Source organism: Petromyzon marinus, chromosome 2, assembly GCF_048934315.1.
Source record: "Petromyzon marinus isolate PM22_M1 ecotype Great Lakes invasive population chromosome 2, UKy_Petmar_22M1.pri1.0, whole genome shotgun sequence".
In the NCBI taxonomy this organism is placed as follows: Eukaryota; Metazoa; Chordata; class Hyperoartia; order Petromyzontiformes; family Petromyzontidae; genus Petromyzon; species Petromyzon marinus.
The window spans coordinates 7,439,893-7,457,622 of NC_133668.1; the positions used below are offsets into that span (position 1 = coordinate 7,439,893).

General features: G+C 43.9%; 1 protein-coding gene across 1 annotated transcript; it reads left to right on the forward strand.

Annotated features, from left to right (window-relative positions):
- Positions 1-4,686: 4,686 nt before the first annotated feature.
- Positions 4,687-17,162, forward strand: RABAC1 (Rab acceptor 1). The gene is made up of 5 exons (XM_032965392.2): positions 4,687-4,833; positions 11,004-11,192; positions 11,962-12,059; positions 12,759-12,860; positions 14,344-17,162. Exons 1-5 carry the CDS (start codon positions 4,760-4,762, stop codon positions 14,430-14,432), a joined length of 552 nt encoding a protein of 183 aa, XP_032821283.1. The 5' UTR covers positions 4,687-4,759; the 3' UTR covers positions 14,433-17,162.
- The last annotated feature ends 568 nt before the right edge of the window (positions 17,163-17,730 follow it).

Below are 17,730 nucleotides of genomic sequence, written 5' to 3' on the forward strand. Positions count from 1 at the left end.
ATGTAAGGCAGTGTTCTTGTTTTGTTCTGCACAACTGGCAACGCAGCATCACCAAATAATGTCCTGCCAAATCTTCGTAGTAGGATGCGATGCTGCTGTGTGTAATCCCATTGGAGTAATTAGATATCTCAGTAAACACGCAACGTTGTCCCAACGATTTCCATGCAGACAGCCCCGTAGGGCCAAGGGGGCGAGTTGTATGTGCAACTTGTGGCTAAGCAACATTTAGTTATCATCATCATTAGACCTCCTTTGCTAGTACCAAAATGTAATAATAGGGTTGTTCCTCTTTTTTCTGGCAACAAAAAAAACATACTTTGATAATATATGCATTGGATAATGTAGGCAATGCATATATTATCATAGTATGTTTTTATGTTTGCATTTTGACTGCAGGTATTGTGGTTAATGCAGACATGAATCCTTGTAAAAAAAGGTTTCAGTTTTGTTGCCAGAAAAAAGGGGAAAACCCCTATTATTACATTTAGTTAATTCAACTTCATATAACATACATGAATACAGTATAGACGCAACTTGCATGTGGTTAATATATTCAACAGAAGTGTACTTGTAAACGTCAGATTCTTTATTTGGACTTGAGGACTCCGATGACCTTTTTAAACGATGTCCACTATGGACAGAGTTTGGCACAACAACACAAATGTCACTCTACTTGGTCCCTTGAGCGCGTGTGGGAATGTTAGGCAGCTGCGGGGGGGGGGGTGATGGGATGGGGAAATTACTTGGGGTTTGGCTGGAAATAAGAGAACACTCGGGACGATAAGTGTTGGGGGTAGGGGGGGTCACGGCAGACTTTTTATTCAACGAGGTGTTTAGATCACAGGCGATCGTATCGTCGTCGTCGTCACAGTCAGAAATGTGCCCACGTCACAAAGGGCTTCGGTTGGCACAGAAACTCCCATCAAGGTTCGGTTTGGGAGCGGTGGGGGGGGTATTTGGACGATCGGCCTCGGATGAAAATGAAGCGTTTTCAAGAATTGAAAATAAAGTTTAAAAAAAAAGTGTTAACGTTTAGTTTCCGGGAATGCGTTGTAGATTCTCGTTTTTAAACGGTCGCGAGCTGCGTGGCTGGGACTTGAACTTAGTTCGTGGGGTCTCTAGCGCTGTGCCACACTACTCCAACCCAACATCAGCCACTCGGTGGCAATTTCCCGAGTGCTGTTAACACCGCACGCCTGCTGTGACGGTGGGAATAGTTTAGACCGACGTTGGCCACAAACACCCTTCCTGTAGTCAAAGCCTTTCACTCGTTAATTAAAAAAAAACTAATGCGACACCAAGCTGCTTGTTCATGAGTAATGGAACATTTATTGTTTTAAATCCATCGTGTTTTTGTTTGTTTGTTGTGGTTGCACCCGATTCAAGAGCCGAATGGCTCACAGGGGCTATACCAAAATAAATAAACTGGGGGGGGGGGGGCTTTAGGGGGCTGCAAGCCCAGGGGGCCTCCGACAGCTGGAGGGCCTCCAGAGATGAAGTCAAGTGATTTAATTTGCGAATGCTGAATTTAATGAGTTGTTAGCCTTGTCAATTTGTTTTCTTTAACTTTTATATTCTTAGCTCTTTCGGTAAAGTCACGTTGAAGGGAAATACTAAAATAATATATAAAACAATACAAATTTCTTGAAACATGTTTCTTGCCGTTGCTTTTCACACCTGATGATGACCGTTTGTGTTATGGTCGAAACGTCGTGAGAATTTTTATTGTTTTATATATATTATTTTATTGTTTTCCTTCAACGTGACTTTACCGATAGAGCTAAGAATATGAATTACTGCAGTCACGAAAGCTTTAAATAAAAATTTATTTAACTTTGTTTTCCTTTTTAAAAATATTACTGGGGGCCTCACAGTACCTGTAGCCCAGGGGCCTACAAAATCTTAATCCGGCCCTGAGTATGGACGGATCAGCAAGTTACAATACAAAAAAAACCGATAGGAGTGCAAAACAGAAAAACGTTAAGCAAGTCATTATAAAGAAATACAAACGAATAAAGTATAAATTGCGAATTTTTAAACAAATGCAGTGTTGGGCAAGTCAGCAAAAACACATTCCTGCGGAGGGGGCTGGTAGGAACGTTGGGTTGCTCGGTCAATGGCCAGGGTCACACGGCGGCACCACCACGTGGCGTATTCCGCAAATATGCCCGACTGTGAGGGCGGGCACAAGCCAGCGTGAAGGGTGGGGACCGAGTGGGGACCTGGGATGGTGGAGAGAAATAAAAAGCTGTTCCTCAAAAAAAAAGAGTACAATACCCACGAATTGGCCGGCTTATAATGTAGAGATTGAGAGCAGCCGCGTACTCCAAACGCACGTTGTTGATTCTCCACGTGGAGGGGAAAATGTCGTGAAGATGGCCGGACGTGGTTGGTGGCCACCCACCCCCACGTGGTGTGCCGTGACCGCCTTACCCACCCAGCCCCTCCCTCTCCACCCAGCCCCTCCCCTCCCCACCCAGCCCCTCCCTCCCCACCTCACCGCTCCACCCAGCCCCTCCCCTCTCCACCCAACCCCTCCCTCCCCACCCTCCCCTCTCCACCCAGCCCCTCCCTCTCCACCCAGCCCCTCCCCTCCCCACCCAGCCCCTCCCTCCCCACTCTCCCCTCTCCACCCACCCCTCCCATTTTTGGATGCACGACGGACGGACAGACACAATAATCACTCACTGTTTTTTTTCGGTAAAGTCAAAACCAAACCAATGAGTCATTTTACGCAGTCACGAAAGCTTTAATGCTTTATTAGACACAATGATCCCCTGTGGGCTGGTGGTGTAACCAGGAGGTTCCTTACCAGTATAAACATTCCCAGACCACACCAAGACAATAACACCCTCTCGCACGTTACGGAAGCCCCCTCCCTTCCCCCCTCGGATTAGCCGAGGTTTGCCGAGCTCTGCGATCTTACATTTGCTGGCAAATTCCATCTCCAGTCCTGCCCACTTACCCTTGGGTTGTACCCATCATCAAACCTATATAACCTCTGGCCTGCAGCAACTCTCTCGCTATATTTCTTCCTGCCTCAGCAGTCCGCCTGCTGTATTTTTTTCACCTGAAGGCGATTGCTTGTGCTGCGATCGAAACGTCGTTCTCTATTAGTTATTTTTTTTCTATCTACGTGACTTTACCGAAAGAACCAAAGAGTATGAATAACACAGTCCTTCGATAAAATTGAACATTCAAATTGATCAATACGTGGGTAATGATGAAAGTTGCAAATTACATTTGCAAATGTGGTTGCGTCTCGAACTAATAATATGAATTCCTCATTAGCATCGTGGAGAATATAAGTAACATAAGGGGCGCCACAGTGGCTAGATGTCAACCACCTCGCCTGGCATACAAGGAGGTCGTGGGTTCGATTCCGACCCTGACACCTGTTGTACACGTGGAGTTTGCATGTTCTTCCCGTGGTTCTCCAGTTGTTCCCCCTCCACGTTTTGAAACACGCGTTTAGAGAGATTGTCTGCTAGAAATTTCCACGCGATAAGCCACTTCGTTGAGCCATCATTTGTGATGACCAGGTCGCTTCTGAAAAAAAAAGAAGAGAGCTAATCGCTCAGTGGGCTTTACTTGATTAGATTTTTAAAAAAAGAACTGCTAAAGTTTTAATTGTGAACTTTTTTTAAGTGTTTTGTTTAACCTTTCCTTATCATTTTCACTCCTACCGTGTCTTTGTATTTTTTTGTCGTTGCAACTTTCTGACCTGCCACTACTGGACATCTGTGGAAAAATAACTTCATAGCTCATCGGGATTCTGCCTCCGGTTAGCAGTGAACTTTCCCAGTCCGTAAAAACTTCATAATATTGGGGTTTTTTTGGGGTTAGATCGCATGTCGTTAAACCCGCCACCACCAATTAGTAAGGTTTGTCACGTAAACAGACCATACCAATTCGCTACTAGTACAGCAAACTTGCATCCCACTGGGATTGTTTTGCACACGGTGATTTTTTCAGGAATATTTTGCTGTTTTTTTCCATGGATTTTCTGTTTGCACAGTCACACGTAGTCACTTTAAGATGTTTTTCTTGCTCGTGTTTTTGTTTTTGTTTGTTGCGGTTGCACGCGATTCAAGAGCCGAATGGCTCACAGGGCTATACCAAAATAAAGAAAAAAATAAAGAAACTGAAACACCGGTGTATTGAAGAGCAAAGCCACAACATTTACAATCTTAGTACGACGTTTCGCCAGTCATCACAACAAGCATCATCAGGCGGACAGCCAGATTTGTGGATGAATCCTGTTTTGTTCCTTACATAGAGGGAAAGATGACACATTTATATGTACGCGATCTAACCAAAAAAATATATATTATGGATTATATTGGTTGACGAAAGCTTCCTCCATAAAAAAAACTCTCCCCCCAGGAAAGATGGCCGTCCACTTTACACGCGGCCATTTTAAACGGGGGCGTGGCTTATCGCGCGCACGTGACTTCAACCCTCCACTCCTGGGCCCCTCTCACCACCTGTGCGCTCACATTACGACCCCCGTCCCACCCCTGTCCCGAATTGTTGACGTTGTCAATTCGATTCCTCCCGGTAGCGTTTAACTCAATAGTGAATCGATTCGTGTAGCGACCTTCCTATCGTGATCGTCCGCGATTTCGAATTCTCATTCCGTCTCTCTTTACGAATCGATCCGAAACGAATTCTAATTCCGCGTGACAAATCGACCGGCTGGCCCTCGATTCGCTTTAACCCCAAACCGGAAAGAGAAAGAGAATCGATTGGGCGCGGCATGGCGGACAGGGCCGGAGAGACGGATCCAGCGGAGTTCGGCATGAAGGCGGACGGCGCGGGGCTCGTGGGCAGGCGAGTAACAACAACAACAATAACGACAACAACAACGACAACAACGGGGTGGTGGGGGGAGGTCACACAGCCCGTCGACACCACGCACACCGCTAACTGATTCAACACGTCGCGTGCGGCCTGATAATCAACACGGTACATGACAGCGTAACTGGTCAATACGGCCTCACTACAGTGCAGTATTACACTACTGTGTATAATGTATATACAGTAGTGTATTTACTACAGGACCGGTTTATGTAATGCGTTGCTGTCAACCCATAGGGTTTACCCCGTATTTTTTGTACAGGGAAATTGAGTTTTCAGCTCCGTACAGCGGTTTCAATACGGGCAACAAAATGTCTTATTTTTTGTTACTCCTTTGTAGTGGAACTTTGTTGGATGAACGTTGAGATTCATAAGGGGCACGGGGTGATGAATAAGGTCTGAATTGGTCTGTAAAAAGGTAGGCACTGATACAGGTATGTGGTATATAGTAGTGTATAATGTAGTGTATAGTAGTGTATAGTGTAGTTTATAGTAGTGTATAGTAGCATACCTCTCGATTTAAAGCTTTCGTGACTGCAAGGATTCATCTTCTTTGGTTCTTTCGGTAAAGTCACGTAGAATGAGAATAAAATAATAAATTGACAAAATAAAATAACACAATATTCTCACGTTTCGGCCACAACACAAGCCCACTTGTGTTGTGGCCGAAAACGTCGTGAGAATATTGTGTTATTTTATTTTATCAAATTATTATTTTATTCTCATTCTACGTGACTTTACCGAAAGAGCCAAAGAAGTAGCATACCTGTCAACCCATACGGTTTACCCCGCATTATTTTACAGGGAAATTTAGTTTTCATGTCCATACGGCAGACAGACGTTTCAATACGAGCAAAATAAATGTTTTGTCTATTAGTTTGTTTCTCCCTTGTGATGGGGCTTTGTAGGATGAACGTTGAGATTTATAAGGGCACGGGGTGACCAATAATGTCTAAATCGGTCTGTACTAATGTAGGGCGTTGATAAAGGGTTGACGGGTATGATAATGTACAGAGAGAAGAGGTGGCGTAGTGGATGGGATTGAACCCACGGCCTCCTGCATGCCAGGCGAGGTAGTTAACATCTCTCCCGTACGAATCAGAGCCTCACTGCAGTATATGCTACTGTATATACTATATCTCATGGTCCACTCTAAAACTGCATCCGCACAAACAATGGCAGCAGATGCGGATACCTGATGCACGAATAGAAACTTTAAAAACTCTCCAGTAGTGTGCGACTGTGGTCATCCAGAAGAGACCGTATAACGACGCAATGCCCAATTCAGTTTAACACGAAGGCTTTCGCGACCAATATCATCCATAATAAAGATTTTTTTGGGGGGTTTCATCGCGTAAATATAAATGTGCCCTTAAACTCGCCACCACCCGACACAGCCAATTGGTAAGGTTTGTCACGTAAACAGAACATATTCGTTACTAGTGTAACGACGACTTGACACACTTCTCTTGAGATGGAACTTTATTGAAGACACGTTCACTCGACACAGGCGAAGACCCCCACTGCAGCAGCCCCGAGTCTCCCACGCATCTCCCTTATATACGGTCCGAGGCCACGAACCCCTTCCGAACCTTCTCGCTGACTGGACGCTCGCTCCACCAGCAGATTCTACCGTCCTCTTCCGTCACCTGACCACGCTCCCTTCTCGATCATTCTCGTAGCCACCAGTCCCTTCGCACTCACAGCTGACATCCCTGTCATTACCTCCTGTGGCCACTAGTGCATTCGCACTGTAGGCTGACTCCCCTGTCATCTTCCATGGCCACTCGTGCATTCGCACTGTAGGCTGACTCCCCTGTCATTACCTCCCTTGGCCACTAGTCCACTCACACCGCATGTAGACTCTACTGTCATTACACTAGTCCAGTTCACCGGTGTGTTGGAGAGCAAATCCACAACATTTAAAATCTGAGTACGAGGTTTAGCCAGTAATTACAACTAGCTTAATCAGGAAACAGACAGATTTATGGAGAAATACTCCAGTTTCGTTCCAATTCACAAATACGAAGGAGACATCACAGAGATGCACTTCGCTACTCCTGACACGGTTGTCTGGGAGTTCACCACCTGTTCTGCATCTACATCAGCCATACTAAAGAAGACTACAGTAACAGTGTATGTATGTTGAACTTCTTTTGCACCGTACGTAGCCAACCGTGTTTATTGGAGGTGCGGGGAAGGACAACAATATAATGTACAGGCAAAAGCGGTGGCGTAATGGTGAGCGCATTAATAACCTGACAAAGAGTGAGCCCAGCCACAGGCTAACAATTCCCAACCGGCACTGACCAACGTGGTGAAGTATGGGCAAACAACAGCCACGTCCCCCGTGGCGTGAGGAGGCTCTCATCTATCAGTATATTGTATGCATTGTACTGCCCTTGGACGTGTGCACACGGATTGCTCACAATTGGCTCAGCGCCCAGTAAACATCCTGGTGGTGGCGGTGTGCGTTAAATACCCCAAGTACACCACACACACAATATTAGAAAATAGGATTTGACGTGTCCGGCCAACACGCTACATCTTCAGAAAGAACGGTCGGACAAATGTTGATGCATTCTCCACTGAGGTGGCATATTTTCATGGATGTTCTTGGCATTTCGTTACAATATTTTATACTGTACGACACAAGTCCCGACCCTCCATGTGTGTATGAAAAATTGCATGTGCTGCCTCTTTCATCGAGTCGCTGCTCAATGAAGGCTACCCGAAAGTCGTGCTGGTCGTGGGGGTTATCTGATCAGATTTCACCACGTTGGTTCTATCCTGTTTGGAGAAGATAGGGAGCATGGACGTGACAACAAAGTTGTGTAACATTACCATTTAAAAAATTATTTCATGCTGCCAAAACACCACCGCCCCCCCCATACACTGGTATATCAGCCTGAGTATTAAACGTACACTTGTAATGAATCATGTTCCATCCACTGCTTGATGAAGGCCTTGCCACATCATCGCTTTCTTTGGCGGTCCTGCGATGCCATCTCATTCCACCACGGTCCTCTTGCACTCCAGCGTGTGATTCCCCTTTGACTGACATAAAATCACCAATATCGACCGTCTTCCCGGCTACAAAATGTGTCTTGTCCAAGCTCTTTGACCTTTCTTAAGTCAACATGATGTCTGTGATTTGCATTAGTTATAAACACTGTACTGTGTTATCAATGAATTTGAGTTAATAATTTTACTAATTATCTTTATTTCTACAACAGAATTTCGGAAAATATCTTCCGAGTGTCATTGTAGAGAGCCATAGAGAGACAAATATGTCCTTGCAGACACCTCTTCTGATTTGTATATTATGCTTTATTGAGGCTGTTAAATATTTAAGTAATTACTAGATGCTCTGACAAATACATGTGAATGTGTTTTTGTTCATTTTAAATGTCTTGTATATAATTTGTGAAATATTAAAAGAGCGTACTGTATATATAGTTTCCCAAACCTTGTGCATTCTAAATAACCTCAATATAAAAAATTCCCCCACAAAAAAATATGCAGTTTGGAATAGCATAATACATCGAGTTGACACCCAAAAATAATTAGGATGGAAAGTACATATTTTAGCTGGGGCTCCTCAACACTATTTTGACTCATTTTCTCTATAAATATATTTCATGATTTGTACGCAGTTCCAAATGCATATTTTCCAGGACACGTTATTGAAGTACAATACTTTCGTGTGTGATCTTTGTCCACATTTAGTTAACGTCAAAGGGGGACAGTACTGTACATGCTTTTAGCATGCCCATTAACATGCCCATTACTTGAATCCCTGAAGCCTCGCAGAAGCAATATTGTTTGGCAGTTGCAGCGTGGTTGAAAGCAATGATGTTTTGAGTAATGACATGTGCTTGAGAAGGGCACGGCCAAATACTCCCCCGCCCACCTTCCACGTCGACGTGGCAAGTATTTACCCTGGCATTTTGGTGGTGACCAATGGGTGTACTGTGGAGCATTCCTATTTTAAGATCACGTTCATATTTCTCACATGACCGTGACTCATGTCCAACTTAAAATAATTTTCGTATGCCAGTTAAGCTTAAAATGCTAATCGCCATGCAAACTTAGGTTTCCAGTCCTGAATGTAAGCGTATTATGTACATGCAGTGTTTATCTGTATATAGCAGTGCATATTCGCTTAGTTATATTTTAATTCTTAATGATTATTTCCATTAAACAATTTTGGTTCCCTTGCTTAATCAAACACCCAGTATAGCCACGAGTTAAACGTTATTATAGATATTAAACTAAGCTGCTTAACATACACATTTTCATAATTTACAAAGACATGAAATTCGTTTTTAATGATATTACTCAAATAATACTTTGTCAGACTGTTGCTTGTGTCATTTATTCAATCACCAGTTTGATTTGTAATAATTAGTCTTGCGTCTGCAAGTGAAACATAAACCTAAACAGGGCTATAACTGGAAAATAAAATTAAACCCGAATTGAAAAATTTGACCGACTTGCTAGACAAGGTGGAAAATACCTGGATATGTTAGATCACACAGACTTTGTGTGTGCAAAAATTAAGTGTGTTCACTGTCCTTTTGGTTGTCTGCATTTTCCATGGGTCTTCCAGTTTCCCCCCATTTCACAAACATACTCATTACGAAATCGGCCAAACATCCCGAGCAGGACACTTGTAATAGGAGTATTGCAACTCAGTTGAGGCTTCCCTGGATAAAGCAATCTTTTTGCTAATTTATTCTTTCAAAACTTTACAAGCGGTGGTATGCATGGGTCGGTGTATTGGCATAGTTGTTTGTGCACTTTGTTATGAAGTGAATTTGATTTCTGGCCATAGTTAACATCAGTAGCGAATATCTTTGGTTCTTTCGGTAAAGTCACGTAGAAAGAAAATATATTAAATAATAGAATACGACGTTTCGATTGCAACACAAGCAACCGTCATCAGGTAAGAATGAATGAGAAAACAAACCTAGTAAACTTAGAAATATAATGCAATACAACACAGAGTCGGCTAACACAACATTCAACACCCTACCTGGTTGATTACGTTCTTCCAAAGATTTCTAAATTTGAGAGAGAGACAAAACACAGACACGGAGACACATAGACAGACACACAAGCAGAGAGAGACACACACATAGACACAAAGAGAAACAATGCGTCGTATTCTATTATTTAATTTATTTTCTTTCTTCGTGACTTTACCAAAAGAACCAAAGAAAAATTCCTGCAGTCATGAAAGCTTCAAATCAAGTTTGAACCACCTCTTTGGGGAGGATTTCCACACAACTCACACTTAACTTCTAATTTAGCAATCTTTGGAAGAATGTAATCAACCAGGCTGTGTTAACTGTTTTGTTAACCGACTCTCCGTGTTGCATTGCATTTCCAAATTTTTCTAAGTTTGTTTTCACAAACTTCCTATTTCTCTCTCTAAATCTTGCCATGCTTGTTTGTCTATAGGTCCATTTTCTCTCCTCCGGCCGCTACGGGGAGGATTTCCACACAACTCTCTCATTGACAGGCTAATTTCTCTCCCCCCCCCCCCCTTCTCTCTCTGCCCCCACCTCTCTATTTAAGGCCTCGACACAGAGGCATTGTTTCTCTGTGTGTCTATGTGTGTGTCTCTCTCTGCTTGTGTGTCTGTCTGTGTGTCTCCGTGTCTGTGTTTTGTCTCTCTCTCAAATTTAGCAATCTTTGGAAGAATGTAATCAAACAGGTGGGGTGTTGACTTGTGTTGGCCCACTCTCTGTGTTGTGTTGCATTATATTTCTAAGTTTACTCGGTTTGATTTCTCATTCTTACCTGATGACGATTGCTTGTGTTGCAATCGAAATGCCGTATTCTATTATTTAATTTATTTTCTTTCTACGTGACTTTACCGAAAGAACCAAAGAGTAATTCCTGCAGTCACGAAAGCTTCAAATCAAGTTTAGTAGCAAATATCTGAACCAGCCCCCCCCCCCCAATAGGTCAACTCGGCTTTCATGGTTATTTACATCAACATAGGCAATTGCTGGCTTCACCATTGCCTGGTCAACCCTGTTGACCTTAATAGGTGCTTGCTAAACAACACGTGTCACTACGGCCTATAAGACTAACAAAGGAACGCTTGCTATTGTGTGTGTGTGTGTTTGCAGGCTGGGGCGAGTGCATGCATGGGTACAGCAACGGCGCACATTGCTGCGCCCCTGGTCCTCCTTCGTGGAGCAGAAGCGTTTCACGCGGCCACGCGACGTGAGCGAGCTCTGTCGGCGCGTGGTCCGCAATGGCGAGCACTTCCAGGCCAACTACATGATGGTGTTCCTAGGACTCGCCGTGTATTGTGTGTACGAAGTCGCACCCTGCAACACCACAGGGTTCTGTGATACCGCGACACTCCGTAACACTACGATACTCCGTGATACCTTAACATTCCTTAACATCACAACAATGTGACTGCATAATATCATGCGAATAGGGGATCATGTGACACTCTAGCACCATGACACTAACATTGTGACGCTGCACACCATGACAGTAGAGCACAATGTGACACTCAGCAACCCCACAACTCTGTGACACTGGACACTCCATAATACCACAATACTTCTATGTCTGTTATACTCCACTACAATGTCATTGCAGGGACTCTTTTTAAAACATTGATATAAAGCTTTAGAGACAGGACTGCATTTTAATTTTGCATTTAGACATGCGTGTTCCATTTGGTTTATGACCAAATCAACTGGAATGTGCCTGGTCTTGTTAGATATCAGAATCGAATCAGGGTTGAGCCTTGATAGGGATTTGATAGGCGACCACTATGTATGTCACAGGTATTTTAGGGTGCTGTGGAGCTGCTTTGTTGGTAAAGGGGAGTACAGCATATGCCATTGTTGTACCGTTCTTTTATCTTCCAATGTCTATGCTCCCTGCCTATACGTACCTGCACTGACAAATATGGTGAAGTATTATCAAATAATCTCATGGCCCACACAGTGTAGAAAAGCCTTCCAGAAGTTGATAGGCAAAATACCCATACATACGTGTACTCATTTTATTTGGCCATGTGGTGTTTTACGTGGATGTGTGGGGGGTGGTTCTTTGGCTGTGCAGGATGACCTCGCCTATGCTGCTGCTTGCCCTCGCCGTGTTCCTGGGCGCGTGCTACATCATCAGCCTGCGCTCACAGACCTCGAAGCTCGTACTTATGGGTGCGCTGCCCGTGCACCTACACCGCAGGGGAATCTGAAAGGCGCCTTTTGTGATTGCGTTAAATTTTAAATCAAAGTAAAAAAAATGTAGTTTGCCAAATCTCACAGAATGGAAATGGCAATTAAATAATCAACACACAGGCCTTCCATTTGTTTGGGGAAGGCAGCATTTGAAGTGGTTTTTTTGTGAGTGGTTGCAGTGCATGAAAATGTGGAACTGGTTATATAAGTTGTGGGGAGTGCATTTTGGTATATCAATATAATTTCGGCTGCTTATGGCCACCTTAATCTAGCTCCTGCCTACAAAATAAATCTGGATTCCATTGTATGTAGGATGTGTAGGCATATATGCCTACAAAAGACATTTAGTTTTTTGGGGAGGAGGTGGAGGAGTGAAAAAAAATGGGTGGGGGTCAACAATTTTTGGAAACTTGTTGGATCAACTTTTTACCCCCACATAACGTTTTGAGTCAGGCCTTCTGAAAGGCTCTTTGACGGATAAACGGACAAACAGAAAGTCGGGATTTTACAATCGATAACGCCTCAGTGATATAATGGCTTTCTGAACTTTGCTTGGGCCTTCCATAGTACTACCTGACCTAAAACAAATGCCAGGCACAATATGTCAATATCCTTTGCCAGCTTTAGTGCTCTTTAGTAGATTCTGAATGTTGAATGGCGATTGTGTTGTGTGTGCAGGTCGTGAGCTAAGTGTGACACAACAGTACGGGGCAGCAGCAGGAGTCTCCTTTCCTCTTTTCTGGCTGGCTGGCGCTGGTTCTGCTGTCTTCTGGGTTCTTGGTGAGGCACAGGGTCACTGTGTGCACACTCCTAACAACACACACACACCCTTGTGTGCATTGTGAATGTGTGTATATATGTTGTGTGTGTATATATATTATGGGGAGCGGTAGTGCAACGGTTAGCGCGCTGCACTACAAACCCGGCGACCTCAGTTCGATTCCAGCTCACAGCCAACACCAGTGGTGATTATTTGAACCGGTCCTGGGCTTCCCCAAGGTCGACTTAGCCTGAAATGATTACCGGTGAGGTGTGTAAACATCACCACTGGGGAGACAAAGGCGGCCGTGTGTGGTGCTGGCCACCCCATCCCCTCATGTGCCATGCCAGCCTTCATAGGTGCTCACTAACAGAACTTGCTCCTAAAGTCTGTTAAGGCTATATGGAGGATCTTTGTCTTTGTGTATATAGGAAGAACAAGTGCAGTGGATCATGTACTGATCTATGAACCCAAACCATGGATAACTTTAGTCTCAAGTGGTATCCAAACCTGTCCTCAGTCTCCCCTGAGTCGACTTAATCTAAGATTATTATTGTGTGAACATCAGCAGTGGGGAGACAAAGCCAGCCGGGCATGAGGTATTTACCACTCGCTTGGACTTAAAATCGGCATTAATTAATGCTTGCTAACAACACTGTATAAATACTGCAAACTGAATACGTGAGAGCCACTTAATGTACACACGGGAATTTAACCTTACAATACTCTCAAACCATGATATTTTAAAGAATATAAAAAATTAAAAATCATCTTTTATTCTGGAAGCTCAAAAAACCAGAGTAAAGTCCACTTATTATTTACAAACTCATTAACCATTGTTGTGGAGCATGATAGGTAAAATAAGCAGAACTCTTTCCACATAAATAAATGTGAATTAGTCCATTGGCTTATTTGCTTTCCAGACCAATTTTATCCAGCATAATTTATTTAAGCAAATAAACTCTGGACTGGTTTTGACCTTATTTTGTACCACATTAGCAAAATCAGAGTTGTTAAACAAATGCTGAGTTATTCATAATAAAGGTTTTTGGGTTAGATCGCGTTTATTTATAAATGTGTCGTAACCCTCCAACACCCGACACGGCCAATCAGCAAAAAAAAAAAGTGTCACGTTGACAGCATCATCGGGCAATTCGCCAGAATTGCCCGATGATGCTGGATGTATTTACCAGCGAAACGTCGTACTCAAACTGTAAATGTGGATTCACTCTTCAACACACCGATGGGCTAAAGTAGTGAATTATTTGTCTTTTGTCAACGTGACACTTTTTTTTTTGCTGATTGGCCGTGTCGGGTGGTGGAGGGTTACGACACATTTATAAATAAAAGCGATCTAACCCAAAAACCTTTATTATGAATAATATTGGTCGTGAAAGCCTACGTGTTAAAATGCTGAGTTACAAAATGTTATGATGATTATGTGCTTGCATAATAATGCCCGAGGCTTGAGAGCGGCAGACTAACCTGTCCACGTACCAACAGGCGCGACTCTGTTCGTCATCGGCGGCCATGCCTCGCTGCATGAGCTGGAGCAAAACGACTTTGAGGAGCTGCAGATGGAGAGCGTGTAACCGTGGTCGTGGTGGTGGCGAGGTTGCCTCCAACGGGGGCACTGGCACAATCACCGCTGAACGCGCCGCCATGCCCCCCCCCACACAACCGCCAATATCTGTTACCACGGTGTCCTTGCCAAGCACCGCTTGTGTGTGGTGCCGTATTGATGCACACCAGTAAGCTAACATACCTTGGCACTTTCCCATGTGTGACATGAGTCAGTGATGCACACCTTCCTGCTTTTGCTTTCACGTGACTTTTCAGATTAAGTAAAATATTTTCTATGTTTAGATTGCTCTGGAGGTGTTGTTATAAAAGTACATATGTACATATAGTATACCATATTACATTCCTTATATATCGCCGTGTGGTGAAGGGTTTTTTTTTCCAAATACATTTAATGGTAAAAATGGAAAACAAGAACAGGGTATGTGAATACGAGTTTGGGAATTGCTGTGTAAAACATTGAAATGCTTTGCAAAAGAAGAATGATTAAAATACACTTTACGTTGTGATTGCATTTTAATAACATGCATACAGTTGGTCTGTTTCCATATTCAATGCCCCTGGTTGTTGTGATTGCCTGTAAGTAATAATCTTTAAATTTTTATTTTATTGTTTCCCTTCTACGTGACTTTACCGAAAGAACCAAGAATATAATCTTTAGTTTTAAAATATGTTGAGGGATACAAGAACGTGTTTTGGGAAGTAGGATTACATTTAACAACCTCCCAAAGTGTAAAAATGTTACTTGCCCACCTCATAAGTGAATGGATGCGTACACAAACCATTTGTGAGGTGAAACGGACCACTTGGAAGTTTCTGATTGTCACTCGTAGCCCTCATTGTCTGACGTGGGTGAGGTGGCTCAATACCGCTCTTTAGAAACCTGACCATTGCTGAGGTACTGCAAGTTATGGGTTCTTAGCTGGGGGTCCAATGGGGACATGAGTTGGCTCCAGTTCTGATGGCCATAGGGGAACTCGTGTTTTGTAGCTGCTGATGACATACGTCAGATTAATATGAAGGTGAATACAATATTTAATATGCCTGTGGGTGAAGGGCTGTAGCCTGACGTCCAAGCTTGGTTGTTTTTCCTGGAAACCTGAGGTGGATCTGAACTTCCTACCGGACCTGTAGCCACTGCATATCCCTGGATTCATTTGATGCCGGCATGGTCTGTGCTGGCATGTCTATAAAAAAGACAAGTGACATGAGGTCAACACCACGTGCATTTGTCATTGACCACAGCTTGTCTGGCTTGGCGCATACATACCTGCAAATCAATATTGCTCATTTTGATGGGGGGGTGGGAGGATCTAAAAATGTTGGTAACACCTTGCAACTGTATGGAGTTGTGCAGAACAAGTTTGAGGGCACCGGCTGTAATGAAAAGTTTTACAAAATGTAATAAAAACTATGAGTGTGCACGTGTTCATTTTTAAGCTTTTGCCTTTTAAGATATTGCAGAGCACACTAATGTCTGCGATATATTTATCTGTACGACGATGGTTATGGGAAATGGAAGCATCGTGTCTGGGTCGGCTTAAACCAGGTGTGGTCACCACAGAGCCTGTTTGCACAGCTGATGGCTCAGTTACTCCCAGTTAATTAGTTGATGGCTGAGTTACTCTGCATAATTAATGAGGGATATGACCAAAGTGCACTGCAGCGGAGCAAAACGTTTAAGATCCTCTGACCTCGTTTTCAAAAATAGATCGCTTGTTGGACTAGTATCTCGGAGCACATTTGCAAATGTCTCGCAACAATTACAGAATAACCTCACCCTCTATTATTTCCCAAGTGTCCCTTGTTTAAAGTTATGTCGGTACAATGTTTTCATCTTGATGACTGGATCTTAAAGTGGGGTCTGGCGATGTAGTGTAGAGGAGAAATTATAAAACGCAAATAAATTGGTGTTGCCGGCCAAAGGTGACTTGTGTATGCAGGACCTCGCTCGTTAGGTTCTTTAGATTCCGATGCGTATCTCTAATCCATTGAACATGACATTGGGCCAACGTGGGTCCAACGGTTCCAATCACATGCCAATGTTAGCCCAACGCAGCATGTTTCGAAAATTGCTTGGTTATATTTTTGGTTCATACTCTTTGGTTCTATTGGGTAAAGTCACGTAGGTAAAAAATAAAATAACAAAAATCACGACGTTTCGGCCACAACACAAGCGGCCTTCATCAGGTGAAGGGACGAGACTGTCTGGAGGACAGCGCTGGAGTGAAAAAAGCCACGCTCAGTTCACGACCTTTAAGCTGTGCACATGACATCACTACCATGTCGGGTCGGTTTGGATGACGTCACTACCGGGTCGGGCAGTGCAGAGGCCGTTGACGAGTGCCACGGGGGTCGTGGCAGGCCGTGGCACTCTGAGTGACCCCGGCTAAACACGTGACCGGATCAAGGTGGGGGCCAGGGGCCCAGGGGGGACCTTGGGGTCACGTGGTTGGGGTCCGGAGCATTCTCGAGGGTTCGAGAAGGGGGGCGTGGCCGGGGTGTGGCCGGCCACGCCGGGGAGCTCATAAGTGGGCGCCGCTGAGGGAGCGGGGCTGTTCGTGCCTGGGATGAAGACGCCTCATGAAGACTGAAGCCCCAAGTCGTCGTGGCCAAGCAGAAACCCTTCTAGCTTAGCCACGCCAAGTAGTACCCGAGTGTTAGTGAGACTAGGACGGTGGGCACCACTCTATGTACAGTGTGTGTAACAGTTGTGTGTTAAATAAATAGTGTTGCCTCCACACGAGTGTGTGCGCCTCTATCGAACCATTACAAATGTATAATTTTATTATTCGCTTCCACGCAGCACTAAGACGGTAGCTATCCGAACGGTTAACCCAAACACCTCTATTATGGATGATATTGGTCACGAAAGCCTACGTGTTAAACTTTGTAAATCTGTATACTGTATTACGTTACAAAGAAAGGGCAGTTTGCCTCTTGCGACTTTGCCAGTTCATAATGTAGCTCCTGTAAGGGCTTTTATCGTCATTTACCATGTCTGTGTTACATCACGGGTGATGTAATCAGCATGGAGTGCAGTCGACAGACAATACAGGTCATAATACACATGATTAATTATTGGAATATGTGCACTGTCTAACAATGAACGTGTTCCTGCCAAGATATACAGTATTTGCAATAATGTACGACAGGTTTTGAATTCACGTTTGTAATCGCATAGAGTTTGCGGTACGTTAGGGTTATGGATGTGTACCATGCATATGGATTGAGATGGTCACGTGGTCAGGTATGCCGATATTAGGGCGCCTGCTACGGGGGAGGCCCAAACAATGAATACTATTCATG